The 18,205-nt window shown below is 40.9% G+C and overlaps 1 protein-coding gene across 1 annotated transcript in view; it reads left to right on the top strand.

Moving 5' to 3' along the window:
* The window catches only part of LOC145414439 (sialin-like), a 584,044-nt gene that overhangs the window by 247,022 nt on the left and 318,817 nt on the right, over positions 1-18,205 (top strand). Inside the window, exons 5-6 of the mRNA XM_080283992.1 lie at positions 7,840-7,927; positions 8,655-8,811. Of these exons, the coding sequence (XP_080140118.1) occupies positions 7,840-7,927; positions 8,655-8,811 (245 nt within the window). The remainder of the gene's footprint in view (positions 1-7,839; positions 7,928-8,654; positions 8,812-18,205) is intronic.

Raw genomic sequence — 18,205 nt, forward strand, 5'->3', positions numbered from 1 at the left:
CCAATGTTTACCTTAAAAGTGAGAGGCACCCGGAAATGGATCTAGACCTCGATTTCGAATAGAATAGCTACACGAATGCATTTAAAGTGCTAATTGATTAATATAGCCACGTTATCCACAGACAGGGATCTCCCATCTCATTGATCGAATATATGAAATTTTATTCACTTTGTCTTTAATATTAGTACGCAGTGAAAGAAGCTTATGAATGTCATCATTGAGATGAGGATTAGGGGAAAACTCAAAAATAATATCACAGCACAAACAAAGGCTTATGCTCTCATCCACTCTGACCGTGTATTGAAATTAGAATTGAATGTCAAAAAAAGGATCATCATTCAGAAACTTGCGATCCACCACCGTCTATTGACGGTCGACACCACAGCGCCCTAAACCCTCCTCACCTCACCACCTGGACTTATGCCCACATCATTTTCTGAACATCCTCCTGCTAGACCCAACTCCAGAAGGTCGTGGCCACTCCCACCTGCCAGTTTTTACTCGATTTGAGTGAATTTGAGTGATTATTCTGTGTGCAAATAGTACATCTGTTTTTACAAGTGTCTTTGACGTATTATTCCAGTGCGAGGTGTGAAAAGCCTGCGTATATTCTAGAGTGTGTATTAAGTGTGAAAAGCTTTGGCTGTTGTGTGTTTAAGTCTGGCGCCGAATAGCGCGACTGCGGTGGCTGGTTATTGTTCTATTGGAAATGATAAGTATTACCCTGTGTAAATTTAGAGCTACGATTGGGTGATTGTTAACTGTATGTTGTTCCACCAGTAAGAGCAGTTTATATCCAATATAACAGAGTGGAACTTTTTGTTTTGACTTCTTTTGTTCGAGCAGACATTGTTAGCGGGGTGGAATTTGGTAATGTTTTGACCTGTTTTTGTTCGAGCTGAGCATTAGTTTGGACTGATACAGCGTTTTAGTGTATTGTTGTGTGTGTTATATAGTAGTGTGGGAACGATTTTTGCTATATGAGTTGTGCAGTTTGTGGCTGTCTTTTGTGACTGGTTAGCAACTTTATGTTCATGGATGTAAACAACTGCGGTCTGATACAGTAAGCCTGATGTATTTAGTGTTAAGCACTCCCTTGTGCACTGTGTTGTAAGTGAGTTGTGTTATTTTAGTTTTGTTCATAACTTTCATCAGTGAAAACAGTTTATATCCCTTGAATACAGTTATTCAGTGAGTCGAGTTTTGTATTAATTGCACTTTCCCACCATTAGCCAGCCTATATTTGGTCTACTAGGTTATTTTTTTTTTTCTCTCTCTCTCTCTTTCATTTTAAGGTAAGTTAGAATACTTAACATGCAGATTCTTCCCTTACTTGAAAAGACAGTTTGCATCTCAACATTTGAATCACCATTGCTGTAAAGTAGCTAACTCCCTGTTTATTTGTTTTAAAAAGTTGACTGTCCATGCAATTATTTTTGTTTACTGATAACCTTTTCTCTTAGTTACAGATAAATTTATTTTTCTCCCAGTTTATAGGCACTGCTTCATCTGACGTATTATTATTTCTATGCCTGTGCATTCCAGGAATTAACAAATTTTTAGTACAGCATCTTCATTCCAGGTGACTACACATTTTTCACTTGACAGCATTCAGTTAACTCTGCATTCTTTGGAATAACTAATAAAAATACCCCAGAACGTAATGTGCACAGCCTGCTCCTGGAGTTTCCCTGGATCTTTTTTCAACAACCTCTCTTTTGTTTGCAGAATCCGACTTGATTTTGAGGAAAAGCTGTCTGAAGCTACTAACAAAATTAATATCCTGACTTGCAGGATTGATATACTGGAGGAATTTGTCACAAGCAATGTTGGAAGCAGTGTGGGGGGGAGCAACATCCCTTGGTCAAGGTGTGGTGTTGCCCAAGGTAACACTGACATTGTCCCCCCTCTTGCCGTTGAAACTAACCAACCATTTTTTGAACAGGATAATATCTAGGTAGTGTGACATGGGTGCAAGGGTGACAAGGACACAACACATTTTACCAGTCATCTCCGACATTAAATATCAGATATTGGCCGACGCTTATGAAGATACCCATGAGGATCGTTTGGTGGGAGACTCAGTCATCGGTGGACAACTCACGGAGTTCTGTGGCAAAGCACCAACTAAAAGAAAGCAGTACTGCATTCCAGTTGCTGGACTTGATGATGTCACTGAGGCTGTGGACAGTTTCGGAAGGTACAGCTATTGAAAATCTGATCATCATACACACAAGAACCAACGATGTAATGCGAACCAGGTCTGAAGAGCTCCTGAAGAAGTTCAAATTGATGCTCCAGCGATACAAGGAGAAAGCTAATAATATTCTCATTTCAGGTGTTCTCCCCAGGACTGCAGCAAGTAACGTCTTTTATAGCAAGGCTTTTAGCTTAAATAATCGTGAGGGTATTGAGTTTGTAGACACCTGGTACTTTTATAAGCAGCGGGATCTGTTTGCACGTGATGGTGTATACTTGAATTCGGTTGGCTGTGCTTGTCTTGGTTGTTTATTGGATGATGAAGTGCATTGTTTCTGGCAAGAAAGCACTCTTCATACAAGGCCTGTAGGTGAGTCGATGTAGGCGTCATGAAGCATAAACAGACAAATAGAGGCAAGGATGTTAAGACTCTTCTTGTGAACACATATAGTTTGTGAAATAAATTTTATGATTTAGTGGCTTATGTTCTTGCTGAATATTTGATGTAGTCAGTGTAACAGAACTTGGTTTAACACGGAACAACAATATTTTTTCTTAGTGGAGTACAACCAGGTTACAATATCTTTAATGGTGAGAGAAATAATAGAGTGAAGGCGGTGTGCAGTTGTATATTAGAGTAGGACTTCATCCAGTTGTAATTCCTAAGCCCTCTATTGATAATGTTGACAGTATTAATCTTCACGTTAGAAATTCGCCCCATAGCTAAACAGTACTTGAATTGCTTTATCATCCACCAGCACAGTCTAATAACAAAGAGACGGTTTACAACCAAATTGCTGAGATATGTAGCACCTATAATACTGAACCTTTGGTGATTTTACAATACCATTTGGTAAATGGGGAGAGACTGTTGTTACACACAGGGATGGACCTGTGCGCTAACTTTCAAGAGTGTTCATTGCATCAGCTCGTAGACGAGGAGTTAGCATACTGGATCTGATTTTGGCCACATCGGAAAGCGTGGTAAATAATGTGATGGTAGGGGAAGAGTATGAGAGTATGGTACTAGTGACCATCACATGGTCACATTCAACATCAATTTCAGTAACGACAATGTCTGGGCTAGTTATGAGAAAGTGCCTGACTACAAGAGAGCGGACTTTAAGAAATTAAAGGAAATAATTGGTTCTAATGACTGGAGTCCCATTGTTCAAACAGTAGATATTAATGAAACATGGAAGCTATTCTCAGATATTCTCAGTAAAGCAGTAACATTGAGTATTCCAATGCGAAACCGACGGCCTGCTAAAAATTATTAACCCAAATGATGGAATACAGAAATTAAGTATTGCATATTGGTTAAAAAAGCTGCACACAAAAATTGAATTATCACAAAGAATGAAAGTGATTAAAATAAATATTATGCTCCTCGTAGAAAAGCAAAAAAAAATAAAAAAAAAATACTAATAATACTAATAATGAAGCAAAGTGAGAAAAACTTTGAAACTCATCGCTTGTATCAGTAAACCCAATCCAAAAAAATTTATCAGCTATATCAGAAGCAAGAAGGTACTCTTGCCAACAACTGGCCCACTAGTCACAGATAATGGAGAGTATACCGAAGATGAAACAGAGATGGCTAAAATTCTCAACACTTTCTTTGCATCTCTATTTACAACTGAAAATACAGATTCCATTCCCAAAGCTTTTCCTGCCACCTTAGAAGAGGGCAACATAATTGGCGATATTAGTGTTACTGGGAATGATGTAAGACTTGCCATCAGTAAACTTGAAGTGAATAAAACACCAGGGGCACATAAAATTTCTCTGTGCAATCTAAAAGAATCAGTGGATGAAATATTTAAGCCATTAGCTGAGCTATTCAATAAATCACTAGGAAACAGTAAGGTGTCTCATGAATGGAAACTATGAAATGTAACCCCGGTGTTCAAAAAAGGCAACAAATCGCAACTAAAAAATTATCGACCAGTAGGTTTAAGTTCAGTGGTGTGCAAGTTGCTGGAAACTATTCTCAGAGATAAGTCTGTCAAGCACTCAGAAATAAATATTCTCATCAAAGATTCCCAACATGGTTTTCGAAAAAATCGCTCTTGTCTTACAAATCTCTTGGATTTCTTCTATGATATATTCAGTATATATGATGAGACAAGATCTGTTGACATTGTATATCTCTTCTTTTTTCCAAAACATTTGATAAAGTTCCCCACAATTACTACTTCAGAAATTGAATGCGCATGGTTTCAGAGGCAATGTGGTGAGGTGGATCGATATTTGGCTTCAGAACGTAAACAGAGGGTCGTAGTAAATGGTAAAGAATCGGAATGGAAAAATGTTACTATTGGTGTTCCACAAGGCTCAGTTTTGAGTTCTATTCTGTTTTTAATATACATAAATGATTTAGAAGAGGTTTTAATTGGTAATTGTGGTAGGTGGGGGCGCTCACCATCCACTCACTCAATGTAGTGCTGCTATCGGGTGTCTGCCATGTCCTCTCCTCCATCCTTCTTTCCTTCCATCTTCTATCTTTCTTTCCTTCATTCTATCCTCGTCCTTCTGCCTATGGGTGACTTTACACTCACTCTTCTGTCTTTCTTTCCTTCATTCTTTACTCTTCCTTCTGCCTGTGGGTGACTGTACACTGAGTGACAAGCCAATGGTTTCCTGTACATCAGGAAACTGCTACGCTGGGTGGTAACCATATAACCAGATTTTGGTGCCTGGTGGTTTAGTGGGTAATTATTGTGCTCCAATCGGACTGAGCCAGTGAAGGTTTATATCCAAGGGATGGTTGGAGTTTATTGCTCAGGTAATGCCACTCAGGGATGAGTGAGGCTGGTCACTCTCATCTTAAATGTCAGGACCAACTGCCTAGCCCCGAGCTCCTACGCTCCTCATGGGGCAACGTAGGATTGGATGATGGATGGATGGATTTAATTGGTAAAATAACCAAATTTGCTGACGATACTATAATTGCTAACATAGTAGACACATTTTTACAGTGGCAGGCAATACAGAGTGATCTCGATCGACTGTTTAATTGGGCCCAAACCTGGCAGATGGACATTAATATTTGTAAATGCAAAGTACTAAACATTGGAAATAGGAATGGAGAAGCTAGCTACACCATGAACAACATTCAACTAGATAATAGCAGTCAAGAAAAAAGACTTAGGAATTATAATTAATTATTTTAAACCAAGCAAACAGTGTCTGGAGGCTGTTAAGAAGGCCAACAAATTAATCAGATTCATTGGTAGAGCGTTCACAAATGAATCAGATAGGATCTTCCTAACTTTAAATAATTCTCTAGTTCGCCCATACCTAGAGTATTGTTTCCAATTCTGGTCGCCATATTACAAAAAAGATATAGAGAAGCTTGAAAAAGTGCAGTGAAGATGATACCTAGATTGAGAAATCACCCGTATGAGGAACGTTTAGAAGCCCTCAATCTCTTTAACAAAACTCAGGTTAGGAGATTTAATTCAAGTATTCAAAATATTCAAAGGACACGATAATATGGCCATCGATAAATATTTCACAGTTGATTACTCACACTACACCAGAGGTAATGGTCATAAAATTATTGGTAAATGAATTCAGTTGCATGAAACTGAGCATTTTTTTCTTTAATAGAGTTGTAAATATATGGAAAAAATTGCTCACAAATGTAGTGAAGTGTGATGCAGTACTAACCTTTAAAAATCGCTGGAATATGTATCTGTTATCTGGCCCCCAGCTAAGTATGTTCACTCCTGAATACCACATTTCTGTGGAGTAATGGCTACAGAATTATGGGAAATCATTTTCAGCCCCATGAAGCAAAATGCTTCTTCATCAGAATCGTAAATACCTGGAACAAATTCTTTTTACCAGCTATGTGAAAGTTCATTCCCTTCCTGTCCTCAGTATACCCCACAAACTTAACATATCCGTACATAGCATTGCATCACATTATACTGTATATTTGTCAGTTTGTTATGTGCAGATGAAGCAATATAAGCACAGACTAGGATCGGCACAGATAACGCCGAGTTAACGGTCGATACTCTTACATTCCACCTGTGATTGTCTGTGGATCACTGAGGGTCCCTGTTAGTTAAGTGACCACCCTCGAGATTTTTTTTTATGTACCAGGGGTCACTTCTTCAGGAGATAATTTGCATACTTTTCCTGCATGGGAAAGTTCCTTGTCACAGTTGAGTGAACTGAACTGGGGCCTGATTGACTTCTGCCTACCATAAAAGCACCAGGCAAGACTGCCACACCATCCCTGAACATCCACACTGTGCAATTTCCACACTGTCTACACACACCCGATCAACTCAATGTACCTGTACATAATGTCATGGGTTAGTTAGTTATTTATCTGATTACTCATTTTGCCTCATCACTTTCTCTTTCAGGTCATTCAGACAGGTAGAAAGTACTATAGAATGTAGCTTTTCCCTTCCGGTCTTTCCTATGAAACTTCCATCTCAGTTTTTCCGTGCTGCATGGTGGTCCTTCTCACTTTTTCTGTCAGTTTTAACTGGAGGGTTTGGAGGTGGAGGGAGCCTTCGTACTTTACTATCCTTATCTTTCAGCATGTAGATATAAATCAAATCTTGTAGTCATAGTCTACTCCGTAACAAGCAGCCTCGAAAGGACCATAAGGGTCTGATGCTGTTTGCTTTCCTTTATATTCTTTTGTATTTGTATCCAGTAACTTTATGTGGTGAAAGCGTTATAAAAAATGAATCACCAGAGAATTCAAGCGCCCTCACAACCACTTTCACCTAAGCAGCACCCAAAATCAACAGGTAGTCCCCATCCACTCAGAGCTGTATATATATATATATATATATATATATATATATATATATATATAATCGGTCTAGGTGAGCCATGCCATGGCAGTAGGGAAATGGGAGGAGTGGGCTAGGTTTTCCATTTTCTCTAAAACTTTCAATGTATCTGAGGGGGTCAGATCTCCCCAAACCCACTACATTTCGAACATCATGTCGAGTCACCTGAATGCTGCACTATATAGAGTGAATGGATTGTGGGAACACCCACCTACCTCAAAGGTCAGGTTAATTAAGACACCATATAATCTCTGTCTATCTATCTACTCGTATCTATTGCCAGACGCCATAATCCCGTAAGGGGTGGCCATTTGACTCTGAGTTATATGTTTTACAGGGAGGGGCACTAATCCTCCACCAACCCACTTGTTGACACGTAGGGAGCACGTATGGTTTGGTTATATGGTTACCACCCAGCGTTGTAAATGGTTTCTTGGCTTACAGGAAACCATTTGGCTTGTCACTCAATGTAAAGCCACCTGTAAAGGAAAGAAATGCAATAAGAAGTGACAGGAAGATGGGAGTAATAGGAAGAGAGGAGGGCAGGCACAGAAAAAGAATGATAAAGGCTAAGGAAGAAGTAGGCAGCACTACATCAAGTGAGTGGATGATGGTCGCCACCACCGACCACTAACCATATTATCTCACCTCCAAAACAACAAACTTAATTTTCGCAACTAAATAACAACCCAACTAACCCAATTTTCTGTGTGTAATAACTTGCATAGGTACCTTTTTGCTGTGTAATCCACCTAATTCTCTCTGATAATCAACCCACCTACAGTAATTACCTATTTTACTATTTTTCACCTAGGGAGCCACACTGCCCTGCCTGTTCCCCCTCATGGTGCGCTGGATCCCTCCCTACGAGCGATCCAGGTTCATCGCCTACATCCTTTTCTGTAAGTCTTTAAAATAATTTCTCAGACTTTAATTCTTCATCTGACCTCTCCCATCCTTTCTTATGACATGTTTTCGTTCTTAAAGTTTCAAAGTCCAAATTTATATTTCTGACTTGTTGTGACTGATTTGTTTCAATGATAAAAAGAGGTAGACTGTTGCAGAAAAATCAGATAGATAGATAAATAAGTAAACATATAGGTTTAAACGGGTACATTGATAGAAAGATAATTACAGGTGAGAAAGCGATGTTCACTCTCAGTTAAGCTTGGAGCTGAGCGGCCCGGCCAGACCCGATCGTCACGCTAAGCAGAAGCTAGTAACTTTACTCCTATATGAAGTAGAGTTGAAATCCTTTCTGCATGTGATACATTCATTAAATATTTATTGTTATCAACTAAAAACACCCATAAAGGCGTAGAAACCCCTTGGAATCTCGAGTCTTCCAAGGAAGTGTTTGGCTCTAATCAGTGAACATCTCAATTACGAAATGAAATTTTAAAAGATTTTCCATCGTAACACTTTTGGGGGGAGCATCAGCTCTAGCAGTTGAATATCGCAGAGTTCGTCTATAGTTATGCATTAATATTTCTACTATGCTTTGATGGTGATAACATGGCACTTGCTAGCTCGACATGCGCTCACAAGTGCACTTTTCTGGTGTATAGTCTAATAATATATAGACAGAAACAGACACAATAAAGAAACCTCTCTCCCCTTCCTTTGTAGGCAACAACCTGAGCATTACTGTGACCCTGCCGTTATGTGGTGTAGTGATCGAGGCTTTAGGCTGGGATGCTGCCTTCTATGTCACTGGAACCCTGTCCTTGGCCTGGTGCTTTCTCTGGTTCTCCTGCATGTATGATACCCCGACTCAGCATCCAAGGTAATTAGGAGGCATGTAAGGCACGAGACAGGATCTGAAGTAGGCAAACATGAGTAACATCACAGCATCTCTTGGTGATCAGAGGGAAACAGGTTACAATAGTGCATAACTACCTGGAGTGCCATTCCACATCACAGTGTGTATATGGCGATGAACAGAGTAATACGATGGTTACAGTGTCTTTCACTTGCTGCACATCACGGCTTATAAACATCATAGCGCAGTGGCCGGGCCACCTTTTCATTTGCAACTGTACACACACAATAGGCATATGATAATGGTAAAGCCTACTGATATTCAGTGTTTTAGATCTACTTACTTAGCCCTTTTCGCCCACAGTGCATTATTTTATCTAGGAAATGGATCACTTTAATGCAATATTGCCTACACAGCTGGATAATTTTTAAGACCAATCACATTGATTTTCAAGGTTCTAATTAGCCCCCCTCCCGATCCCCACGGTAGTTCCAGTGCTCATGTTTATGGATGCCATACGTCAGTAACCTGAATACCTCGGTAACCTGAATGTTTGTAAACAATTTTCAAGGAATCTTCCTGGTGTCCAAAAGTAGTGACTGAGTGTCTTCAATGCACCGAGTTTACAAGATGCCATCGCACAGATATCTCTTGTGTGCTGTGCTGAAAAAGTTTATGTGGGTGTCTAAGAATTCTTGGGTAGAGGAAAGCGGTTTGTTAAAGAGGGAAACATGAAGGTAAGATAGAGACTCATGTATGTTTTGGAGTGAAGAGGGTATTGGTTCATTTGGTCTGTGAGGTGGTTATTCTGTTTTGTCTTAGTCACTTTTATAGTGAGCGTAACCTCTTCAGTATGATAATGCTTTATACATTTCACTCGTGTTATCTCAGAGAGATTAAGGTGAAGTGAACTGTCTGGTAGTGGAGAGGTTACTAACGTGAACATCTTACGCCTCCAGTTCAAAGACTATGCAAAACAGAGCAAAACTCTAGAAATATCAAGAATGAAATACTGATTTTGCTCTTTTGTTGAAGAGGTTAGTTATACTTGGAGCTGGGCTGCTGCTTCTGATTTGGAATGCTGTGAAGCTATTCCCAAGTCGTAGGCAAGGGAAAGCACTGTTCCTGAACGGAGAGGGGCTGGCAAGTCGTGGAGGAAACGGTCGAATAGGGAACGGAAAGGACTGAACCCTACGGGACACCGTTCGATAGTACTTCTGCTAGAAATTCTACCTTAGATGATATCAGTTAGAACCTTCCTGTGTAGTAGAATCTGACTTCCTCCAAACTTCTATACTAAAAATGCAGACTATATATGTAAAATCTATCCTACACAATTTATCACTCAACAAAGCTCCAGATCCAGACAGAATTCCTTCAATAGTTCCGAAAAAGTGTTCTCTAGAACATGCTCTTGTTCTAGCTAAATTATTCGGACTATGCATACGAACTTTTTCATTCCCTAATGCTTGGAAGGAAGACACCCATCTAATTCCAAGGAAAGGGAGTTTCTCTGATCTTGCTGATTACAGAACCATATCTGTCACGTGTTCTCTTGGTAAAGTATTAAAGATTCCCATTAATAAGAACGTTGTTAAATATCTTGAATTCAACAGCTTAAATAGTATGACTTTCACCATAGAAGATCCACTGTTGATATGTTCAATCTTATTTCTCATACAGTCCATCAGTCTGTTGACGAATATGCAGAAACCCATGCAGTAGCCTTTGATATGTCTAAAGCTTTTGACAAAACATGGTACTGTTCCCTGTTATATGAACTCCCTTGTTACAGCCTATCATCTTTTGTCCCACTGATCTCCTGTCTCAGCAAAATCTGCATATGTAATTGACACTTGTGAACTTAACTTCTACTAATTTTTGCTTACTCATTAAACTGAAGTACATTAATATAACCAATTATCTCTGTAGTTTATTACTCCTTCAATGCCTTATCATAACTCAGCATATTTGGCTCCACACACATGACCAATAGTAACCTCAACCTTAACCCATCGCGTCCGCGTGACATTATACGTGACAACCCAGGGACGTCCAGGTGAAGAGTATACGTGATCTAGTGTTTCATGGCATTGTTTGAATATTCTGCAGGTTATTTTCACTACATGCAGCCACTGGGAACCCTCCTGCACGCATCTGTGTGACACTCCAATTAATTGGATAGACCTGTGCAAAAATTTTCCCTGTGTCCAGATCCTTGGCTGAGTGCCCATAGCCGCCAACTTCAACATCAATGGAGTCCAAAGGCCATAAAAGAAAAAGCCTTAGTGATAGTGTGATAGGGAGGGAACTCGAGGTGACATTATCACCAATTGTGAGTGGAAAGCAGTTGCCAAGTTGAGTTTTGATATTTATGTATTGCATGAAGAGGGTGGTAACATAAGTTCTCCAATGTGAGCCCAACGTTTCCCCCTGTACGTTCATCTCCCATTTCCGATGATGGAAATGGTTCAGAGGGTAGTGACGATCCTGGAGATGGGGATATTGGCACGGATGAGGAGATGGAAGAGGAGGTAGGGAGTGGAGAAAGGGAGAAGGTGGTGGAGGGAGGGAGGAGGGAGCACAGTGCAAAATCTCGCACCACTGCTGTGTCTATTTATGTGAATAATGGAAGCAGAAAGTCTGTTTCATAATGAAATCAATGCCTTACTTTTTATTGAAAGTTTTTGTGTGTCTATGTTATGATGAAAAAGTACAAATCAGAGGAAAAAATTCTGTTATAGTGGAAAATATAGTGAAGTGGAGAAGGTGGAGAAGAGAGAGAGAAGGAAATGCGATGAGGCAAGTCTCACACCACCACTGTGGCTATTTATGTGAATAATAGAAGCAGAAAGATTATTTAACCCGTGGCATCCCGTCGACGTTCTTTAACATCCACACGTTTTGTCGCTGCCAATCCCGTCGACATACATAAACGCAAATCAATTGCAAGGTCCCTAATTTGCACAATTTTCAATTTTCGCGAGTGATTTTTGGTACGTATACACGTGACACCTTCCTCTACAAGATGCCAGGCAGGGACAATGCCTTACCCAGCATGACCTCCCCCCCCCCTGCATGCCATTGTCTCAGCAATTCACCTGTTATCAGTGACCTGGCCAGTAAAGCCATGTCATGCCACGGTATGAAATTCAGGGCCAGAATGATTCCCCAATCAATGACAATGTGGAGGACAAACTCTACATAGCATTAGAGGAAGAAACAGTCAGAAATGATGATCAGGTAATGTGGCAAAAAAAGGTCAGGTATGGTGATGAGTTAGTGAGTCAAACAATGCTTAAAATGCCTATATTACTGCTTGAAAACCAATATACTCTCGTACTACATATAAATTCGTACCAAATAAATAAATAAATACCGTTTATGAGCGGTGTGAAATAGCTATCCTCCCATAGAACTCGTTTTCTTTGGTGCCAGCCTGTTAGAAAACCCAGTAAGGTAAGGAGGTACTCCTACCTGTATCGAGCATTTTAAACTTCAGGTGAGCGATTTCTCTATGAATTTTCGATGTTTCTCACCAAAAGCAGAGGTTTGAGCCAAAAAATTTTTTTTTCCCAAAAATAGTCAGGATTGGGGGGAGTCAGTGGTGGAAAAGTGGTCGGGATGGGGTGGGTTAATGATGAAATCAGTGACTGATTTTTTTATTGAAAGTTTTCATGTGTGTATATTTATTATGATGAAAAAGTACAAATCACAGGAAAAAAATCTTTTATAGTTGAAAATATTTTCGATTATGGACAGTACGTGAATAACTACTTTCTTCACAATATCTCCGTGTGTGTGTGAGCGCGTGTTGTGTAATTCACCGGGTCGGTCAGGATCATTTGATGGTCGTGATTGTCAGCTTTTACCCTCCTGGAAGGGAGCTGAGAGCTCATATAGTCCGATCTAAGGGCAAGGCTGTGACCTTCACACACGCACACACCCGTCCCCTTGCTCAAGGGAGACAGTAACCATCCACTTTGTCAGTGAAACTTTTCGCAACCTGAGCGAGGCGCGAACTCCCGTCCACCAGTTGGCAAGCGAGAACGTTACCACTGCGCCAGCAAGCGGTGTGTGTGTGTGTGTGTGTGTGTGTGTGTGTGTGTGTGTGTGTGTGTGTGTGTGTGTGTGTGTGTGTGTGTGTGTTTGTTTGTGTGTGTGTGTGTGTGTGTGTGTGTGTGTGTGTAAGGCAGTGGTGTGGAGCAGCGGTGAGGCGAGCAGGAACCTGAGCCAGCCTGCCTCAAGGTCATTGCTATGGATACTGGACTAGTGGCAGCATTCATGAAACACTTTTGGAAAATATATAAGGAAATAGTGTTTGTGGTGGATTGCTGTCTTCTGGAAGTGCTGTTATTGTGGAGGGCTAGTCTAAGCCTTAGTTGTGTCACCGCACCTTTGCCACACATACAGACAAGGGCAAAAACACAACAAAAATTGACCCTTTCCCTACTCAGTCACTCTCCCTAAACACACTTCACGGACCATCTGAGGCAATCAGCTTGAAGTTGAAGGATTGTTGAGTCTCATGAGACTTTTTTTTTTTTTTGGTTATGTATTTGCTGAAATATGATGGTTTAAAAATAGACATTATTTTCTCAGGAATGCCCGGCTGAGAGAAGGGTTAGCACGAATAGATGTCGGACCCGATGGGTGATGTTAATGCCCATAATTTAGAATAGTCATTGCATTTTGCCAGGACTGATGACACTACTCTAAAATGCAAACTGTTTGGAGAATAATGTAATCTTATGTAGCTGGTAAAACACCCAGCCAAAATACCAGATGATCCTGACCATTGCGCCTGTCTCTTGGACCTATTTCTGACACATAACCCAAATCAATGCAGAATAGAGGTACTCTCACCACTTGAATCCTCCAGTGACTGTCTCGTTACAGCTTCATTTGTCAATTGCCCCAAACCTCCCCGTTCTGAAACAGTCACTGTGACCGGATGGCACTTTGATAGGGCAAACTGGGATTCGTTTAAAAATTATCTAGCTGATAATGCATGGCAGTCTGACATCAATTCTGCCCAGTCCGAAATTAATGGTTGCATACCCAGCCAATAATTTACTAAATGATCAGACTCTCCAAAATGGTTCGACAGCAGTTGTGCCGGAGCAACGACCCAAAAGTCAATAGCATATAACTTTTTTAAGGTACTGTAAATCAAACTACCAAATCCCCCAATCCTCTTCAAATCGTTAGAAACCAAACAATAGTAGTAATAAATCTCGCCAAGTCAAACTTTCTTCACCACTAAGCATCCAAACTATAAAATACTCCTAATAACAGTAGAATACTTTGGTCAGCTCTTTTTTTTCCTAATTGAAACACTAAGAAAGTCATCATCCACTTCTCCACTAAAATCTTCAGACGGAGACACTGTAAATGACCCTCGTGAAAACGCTAACATCTTGCCAGTACGTTTGCCAGAAATTCTACCTTTGAGGTAGTAAGTCAGGTTGTTCCTTTACAAGAACATGACTCCAGAGGTTGCACTAAACATACAGGTTTGGTATATTAAGTTTATCCTAAACAAACTACCACTCATCAAAGCTCCAAGTCCAGATGGAATTCCTCCAATAGTTTTGAAAACTTGTTCTGCTGAAATTGTTCCTGTTCTAGCTAAATTATTCAAACCACGGATACGTACCTTTTTATTCCCCAATTCTTGGAAGGAAGCCTACGTACATCCAGTGCCAAAGAATGGAAGTTCCTCTCACCTCTCTGATTACAGACCCATAGCTAACACATCTTCTTTTGGTAAAGTATTTGAGCACATTAAATATCTTGAATCCAAAATTTTAATTAGTGACAGACAGTATGATTTTCGCTAAGATAGTTCCACTCTTGACATACTCAGTTTGATTAGGCATACAGTCCCTCAGCTAGCTGACCAACGTAGAGAAACCCATGCCCTAGCCCTTGATATTTCTAAAGCTTTTGACAGTGTGTGTCACTGTTCTATGCAATCCAAACTCCCTTGCTACTGCATATCATCTTTCTTTCCCTTGATTTCCTCATATCTCGGCAACAGAAAGATAAGTGTAAAGGTAGATGATTTAGATTCTAGTTTCCACGCAGTTAATGCTGTTGTGCCACGAGGATCAGTCCTGACTCCAACCCTGCTCCTCATTAATATTATTGATCTCTTGTCTGTCACCCATAATCCCATTCACTTACATGTAGATGACTCAACACTTCAGGTTCTTGGACCTGAGCACCCATTCATCAAGTCTGATATATCTAACACCCATCACAGCATAGCAATCTCCATAAATCAAGACTTATACAAGATCACTGAATGGGGACAAAATAACATGATGTCATTTAATGCAAGGCAAACCAAATACTTTCCAAGTTACTTTTGAAATTATGTTGCCTGATTCGTTATCACCTTCAGTGTAGCTAATATTTCTATCTCTAAAAGCACTGAAATGCTCGGTGTTTCTCTTAATAATACCCTCAGTTGGACCTCTCATGTTAGATCACTTGCAAAAACTGCTTCACAGAAACTTGATCATTTTTTCAGAATTCACAGCTTTATCACTGAGGAGCAGTTAGTTACAACTTACAAGTGTCATGTGCACTCTCAGCTCGAATATTGCTCACCTTTGTGGAGTGGATGTTGAAAGGTTGCCCGTAATCTACTTGTCTAGCTGCCTATAGCCAGACGCCTTAATCCCGTAAGGGGTGGCCACAGACAAATCGCCTCCATGTCGCCCTGTCCCCTGCCATTTCGCTGCCCTCCCCCCGACTTACATCGTCTCTAATATACCTCTCCACTCATATCCCTCCATGTCATCTTCGGTCTCCCTCCCCCTCCCCCGCCTCCACTTCACTTACATACACTCTCCTCCTTAGTCTCTTACTCTCCATCCTCTCGAGTATGCCAAACCACCTCAGTGTATTTCTCCTAACGCTTTCTGTCACATCCAGTAAACAACTGAACAAAGTTCAGAATAAAGGTATAAGAATAATTAATAACCCAGCAATTAGAAATGAACTCCCTGTTCTACAAGTAAGACTGAATGCTGCCTCGCTTGCGTTATTTTCCAGATACTCTTATGGCAAGTGCTCAGATGAAGTCGCATCGATTGTGCCACCTCTTCATGCCTTCCCCCCTGTTACATTGGTATCTGGTAGCGCTCAGCTGCGCACGACTGGCCTGTCACCCTGGCATATTGCAGTCCCTCTTCGTATCAGAATTCACTTCTCTGAACTTCTCTTTGCTTCCCCAGATTAGCTTCCCTAAAATTCAACCAAGAACAGCTCAAATCAACTGTTACAGACTGTTTATGAATGGATGATACCTGTAATCTAGTGTGTAGAATTTTTTGTATTTATTTTGTTTTTCCTTTCTCTGTTCTTCTGTGAAAAAAGAAGGTGGGGGGATATCGTGTCATCTGATTCCTAGCCTGCTTGCCCGCAGCACGCATCTTCCACCCCCTTTCCCGGCCATGCCACCCCTGCCAAAGTGCTCTAGAAATGGGCTCAGTTATTTATTTATTTTTTTTTATGTGTCCGACTCTGGGCATAGGCTTCACAGCCTGCTCTCAAGGCCTAGTAGTCCTCCTACATACCATACACCTCGCATGTCACCAGTTCAGCGCTAACACCGACCGTCCATATTGAATACATGCTAGGGCTGTCTCATACAGGACTGGTGTATTGGTATTAGCGGGGGTATTTTAACAACATGTCGGTGGGTCTTCTGGTAGATCGGTAAAGTCTGATTTTTATGAAATTCAAATCCTTAAACTGTTCCCTGCCCCAGCCGGGATTTGAACCTGGGTCCAGTAGGACTGCAGGCCACCTGTCTACCGATTGAGCCACTACCTCCCCCAGAGTGCGTGAATAGGACATACTACTCTTTTCTCTGTCGAGCCATAAGTCATCATCAGAAGAGATGTATGAAATGGAGAACATGGCACCACCTTTGCTCCCCTTCTCTCCTATGATACCTTTCCTGGGGTGAAAGTGGTTTGTGTTTTTTTTTCTTGCTTTTCGTGCTCACAGTATAAATAGTGAACGGCAGTGACGTCTGTAAATGGAGTACGACCGTGATATTAGAAAATATTGTGCAAAAGTTACATGCAAAGAATGTGAGCGGCAGTGGCATGTAATTCACGAAAGTGACCTGATAAAATAATGTGTGCTACATTATTTGTATATATTAACAACAGTAAGACAGTGACGTGCATATATTTTAAGACAATGACATTTACATCTTTAACCTGCCCCGTCCTGACCACTTTTCCACCACTGACTCCCCCCAGTCCTGACCATTTTTGGAAATTATGTTTTTGGCTCAAACCTCTGCTTTTGGTGAGAACATCGAAAATTCGTAGAGAAATCGCTCACCTGAGGTTTAAAATACTCGATACAGGTAGAGCACCTCCTCACCTTACTGTGTTTTCTATCAGGCTGGCTCCAAAGAAAACGAGTTCTATGGGTGGGTAACCATTCCACATCACTCACAAACGGTATTTATTTATTTATTTGGTACGAATTTATATGTAGTATGAGAGTATATTGGTTTTCACACAGTAATATAGGCAATATAAGCATTGTTTCACTCACGAAACACATCAACATACCTGACCTTTTTTGGTGACATTACCTGACCATCATTTCTGACTGTTTTTTCCTCTAATGCTATGTAAAGTTTGTCCTCCACATTGTCATCGATTGGGGTATCATTCGCCCTGAATTTCGTACCGTGGCACGACGTTTTTACTGGCCAGGTCACTGGTAACAGGTGAATTGCCAAGACAATGACATGGGGGGGGGAGGTCATGCTGGGTAAGACATTGTCCCTGCCTGGCATCTTGTAGAAGAAGGTGTCCCGTGTATACTTACCCAAAATCACTCGCGAAAATTGAAAATTGTGCAAATTAGGGACCTTGCAATTGATTCGCGTTTATGTACATCAGCGGGATTTGCAGTGACAAAACGTGTGGACGTTCATTCACGTCATCGGGACGCGGCGGGTTAACAACAGTGGCATGTGTACAAGATGACCCTAAATGAATGCAACCCATTACACTAGGAAGACGTAGGGGCATCACTCGTGGGGAGCAATGGTTTCAACAGGATAAGACCCCCTCACACTTGAAACCAAACGTTGATGTGGCTATGGCAACGATTCGGGGATCGACTGATCGGTAGGAGGTGTAACCCTGAGTGAGCCCCACATTCACCCAACCTGAATCCCCCATAATTCAATCTTTGGGGTTATCTGAAGTATCATGTTTATGTAACCACCCCCGAACAATCAGAGACCTGAAAACAGAAATTATGGCCAACATCAGAGCAATCCCAAGAGAGGAGTGTGTCCATATAATTGACAATTTTGCATTTAGGAGTGCCTGCGACGTCGAGGTGGTCATTTGGAAAGCATTTTGGAAAT

This window comes from Coenobita brevimanus, chromosome 99 (genome assembly GCF_032717465.1).
Source record: "Coenobita brevimanus isolate Jiangsu-jjx chromosome 99, ASM3271746v2, whole genome shotgun sequence".
Classification (NCBI taxonomy): Eukaryota; Metazoa; Arthropoda; class Malacostraca; order Decapoda; family Coenobitidae; genus Coenobita; species Coenobita brevimanus.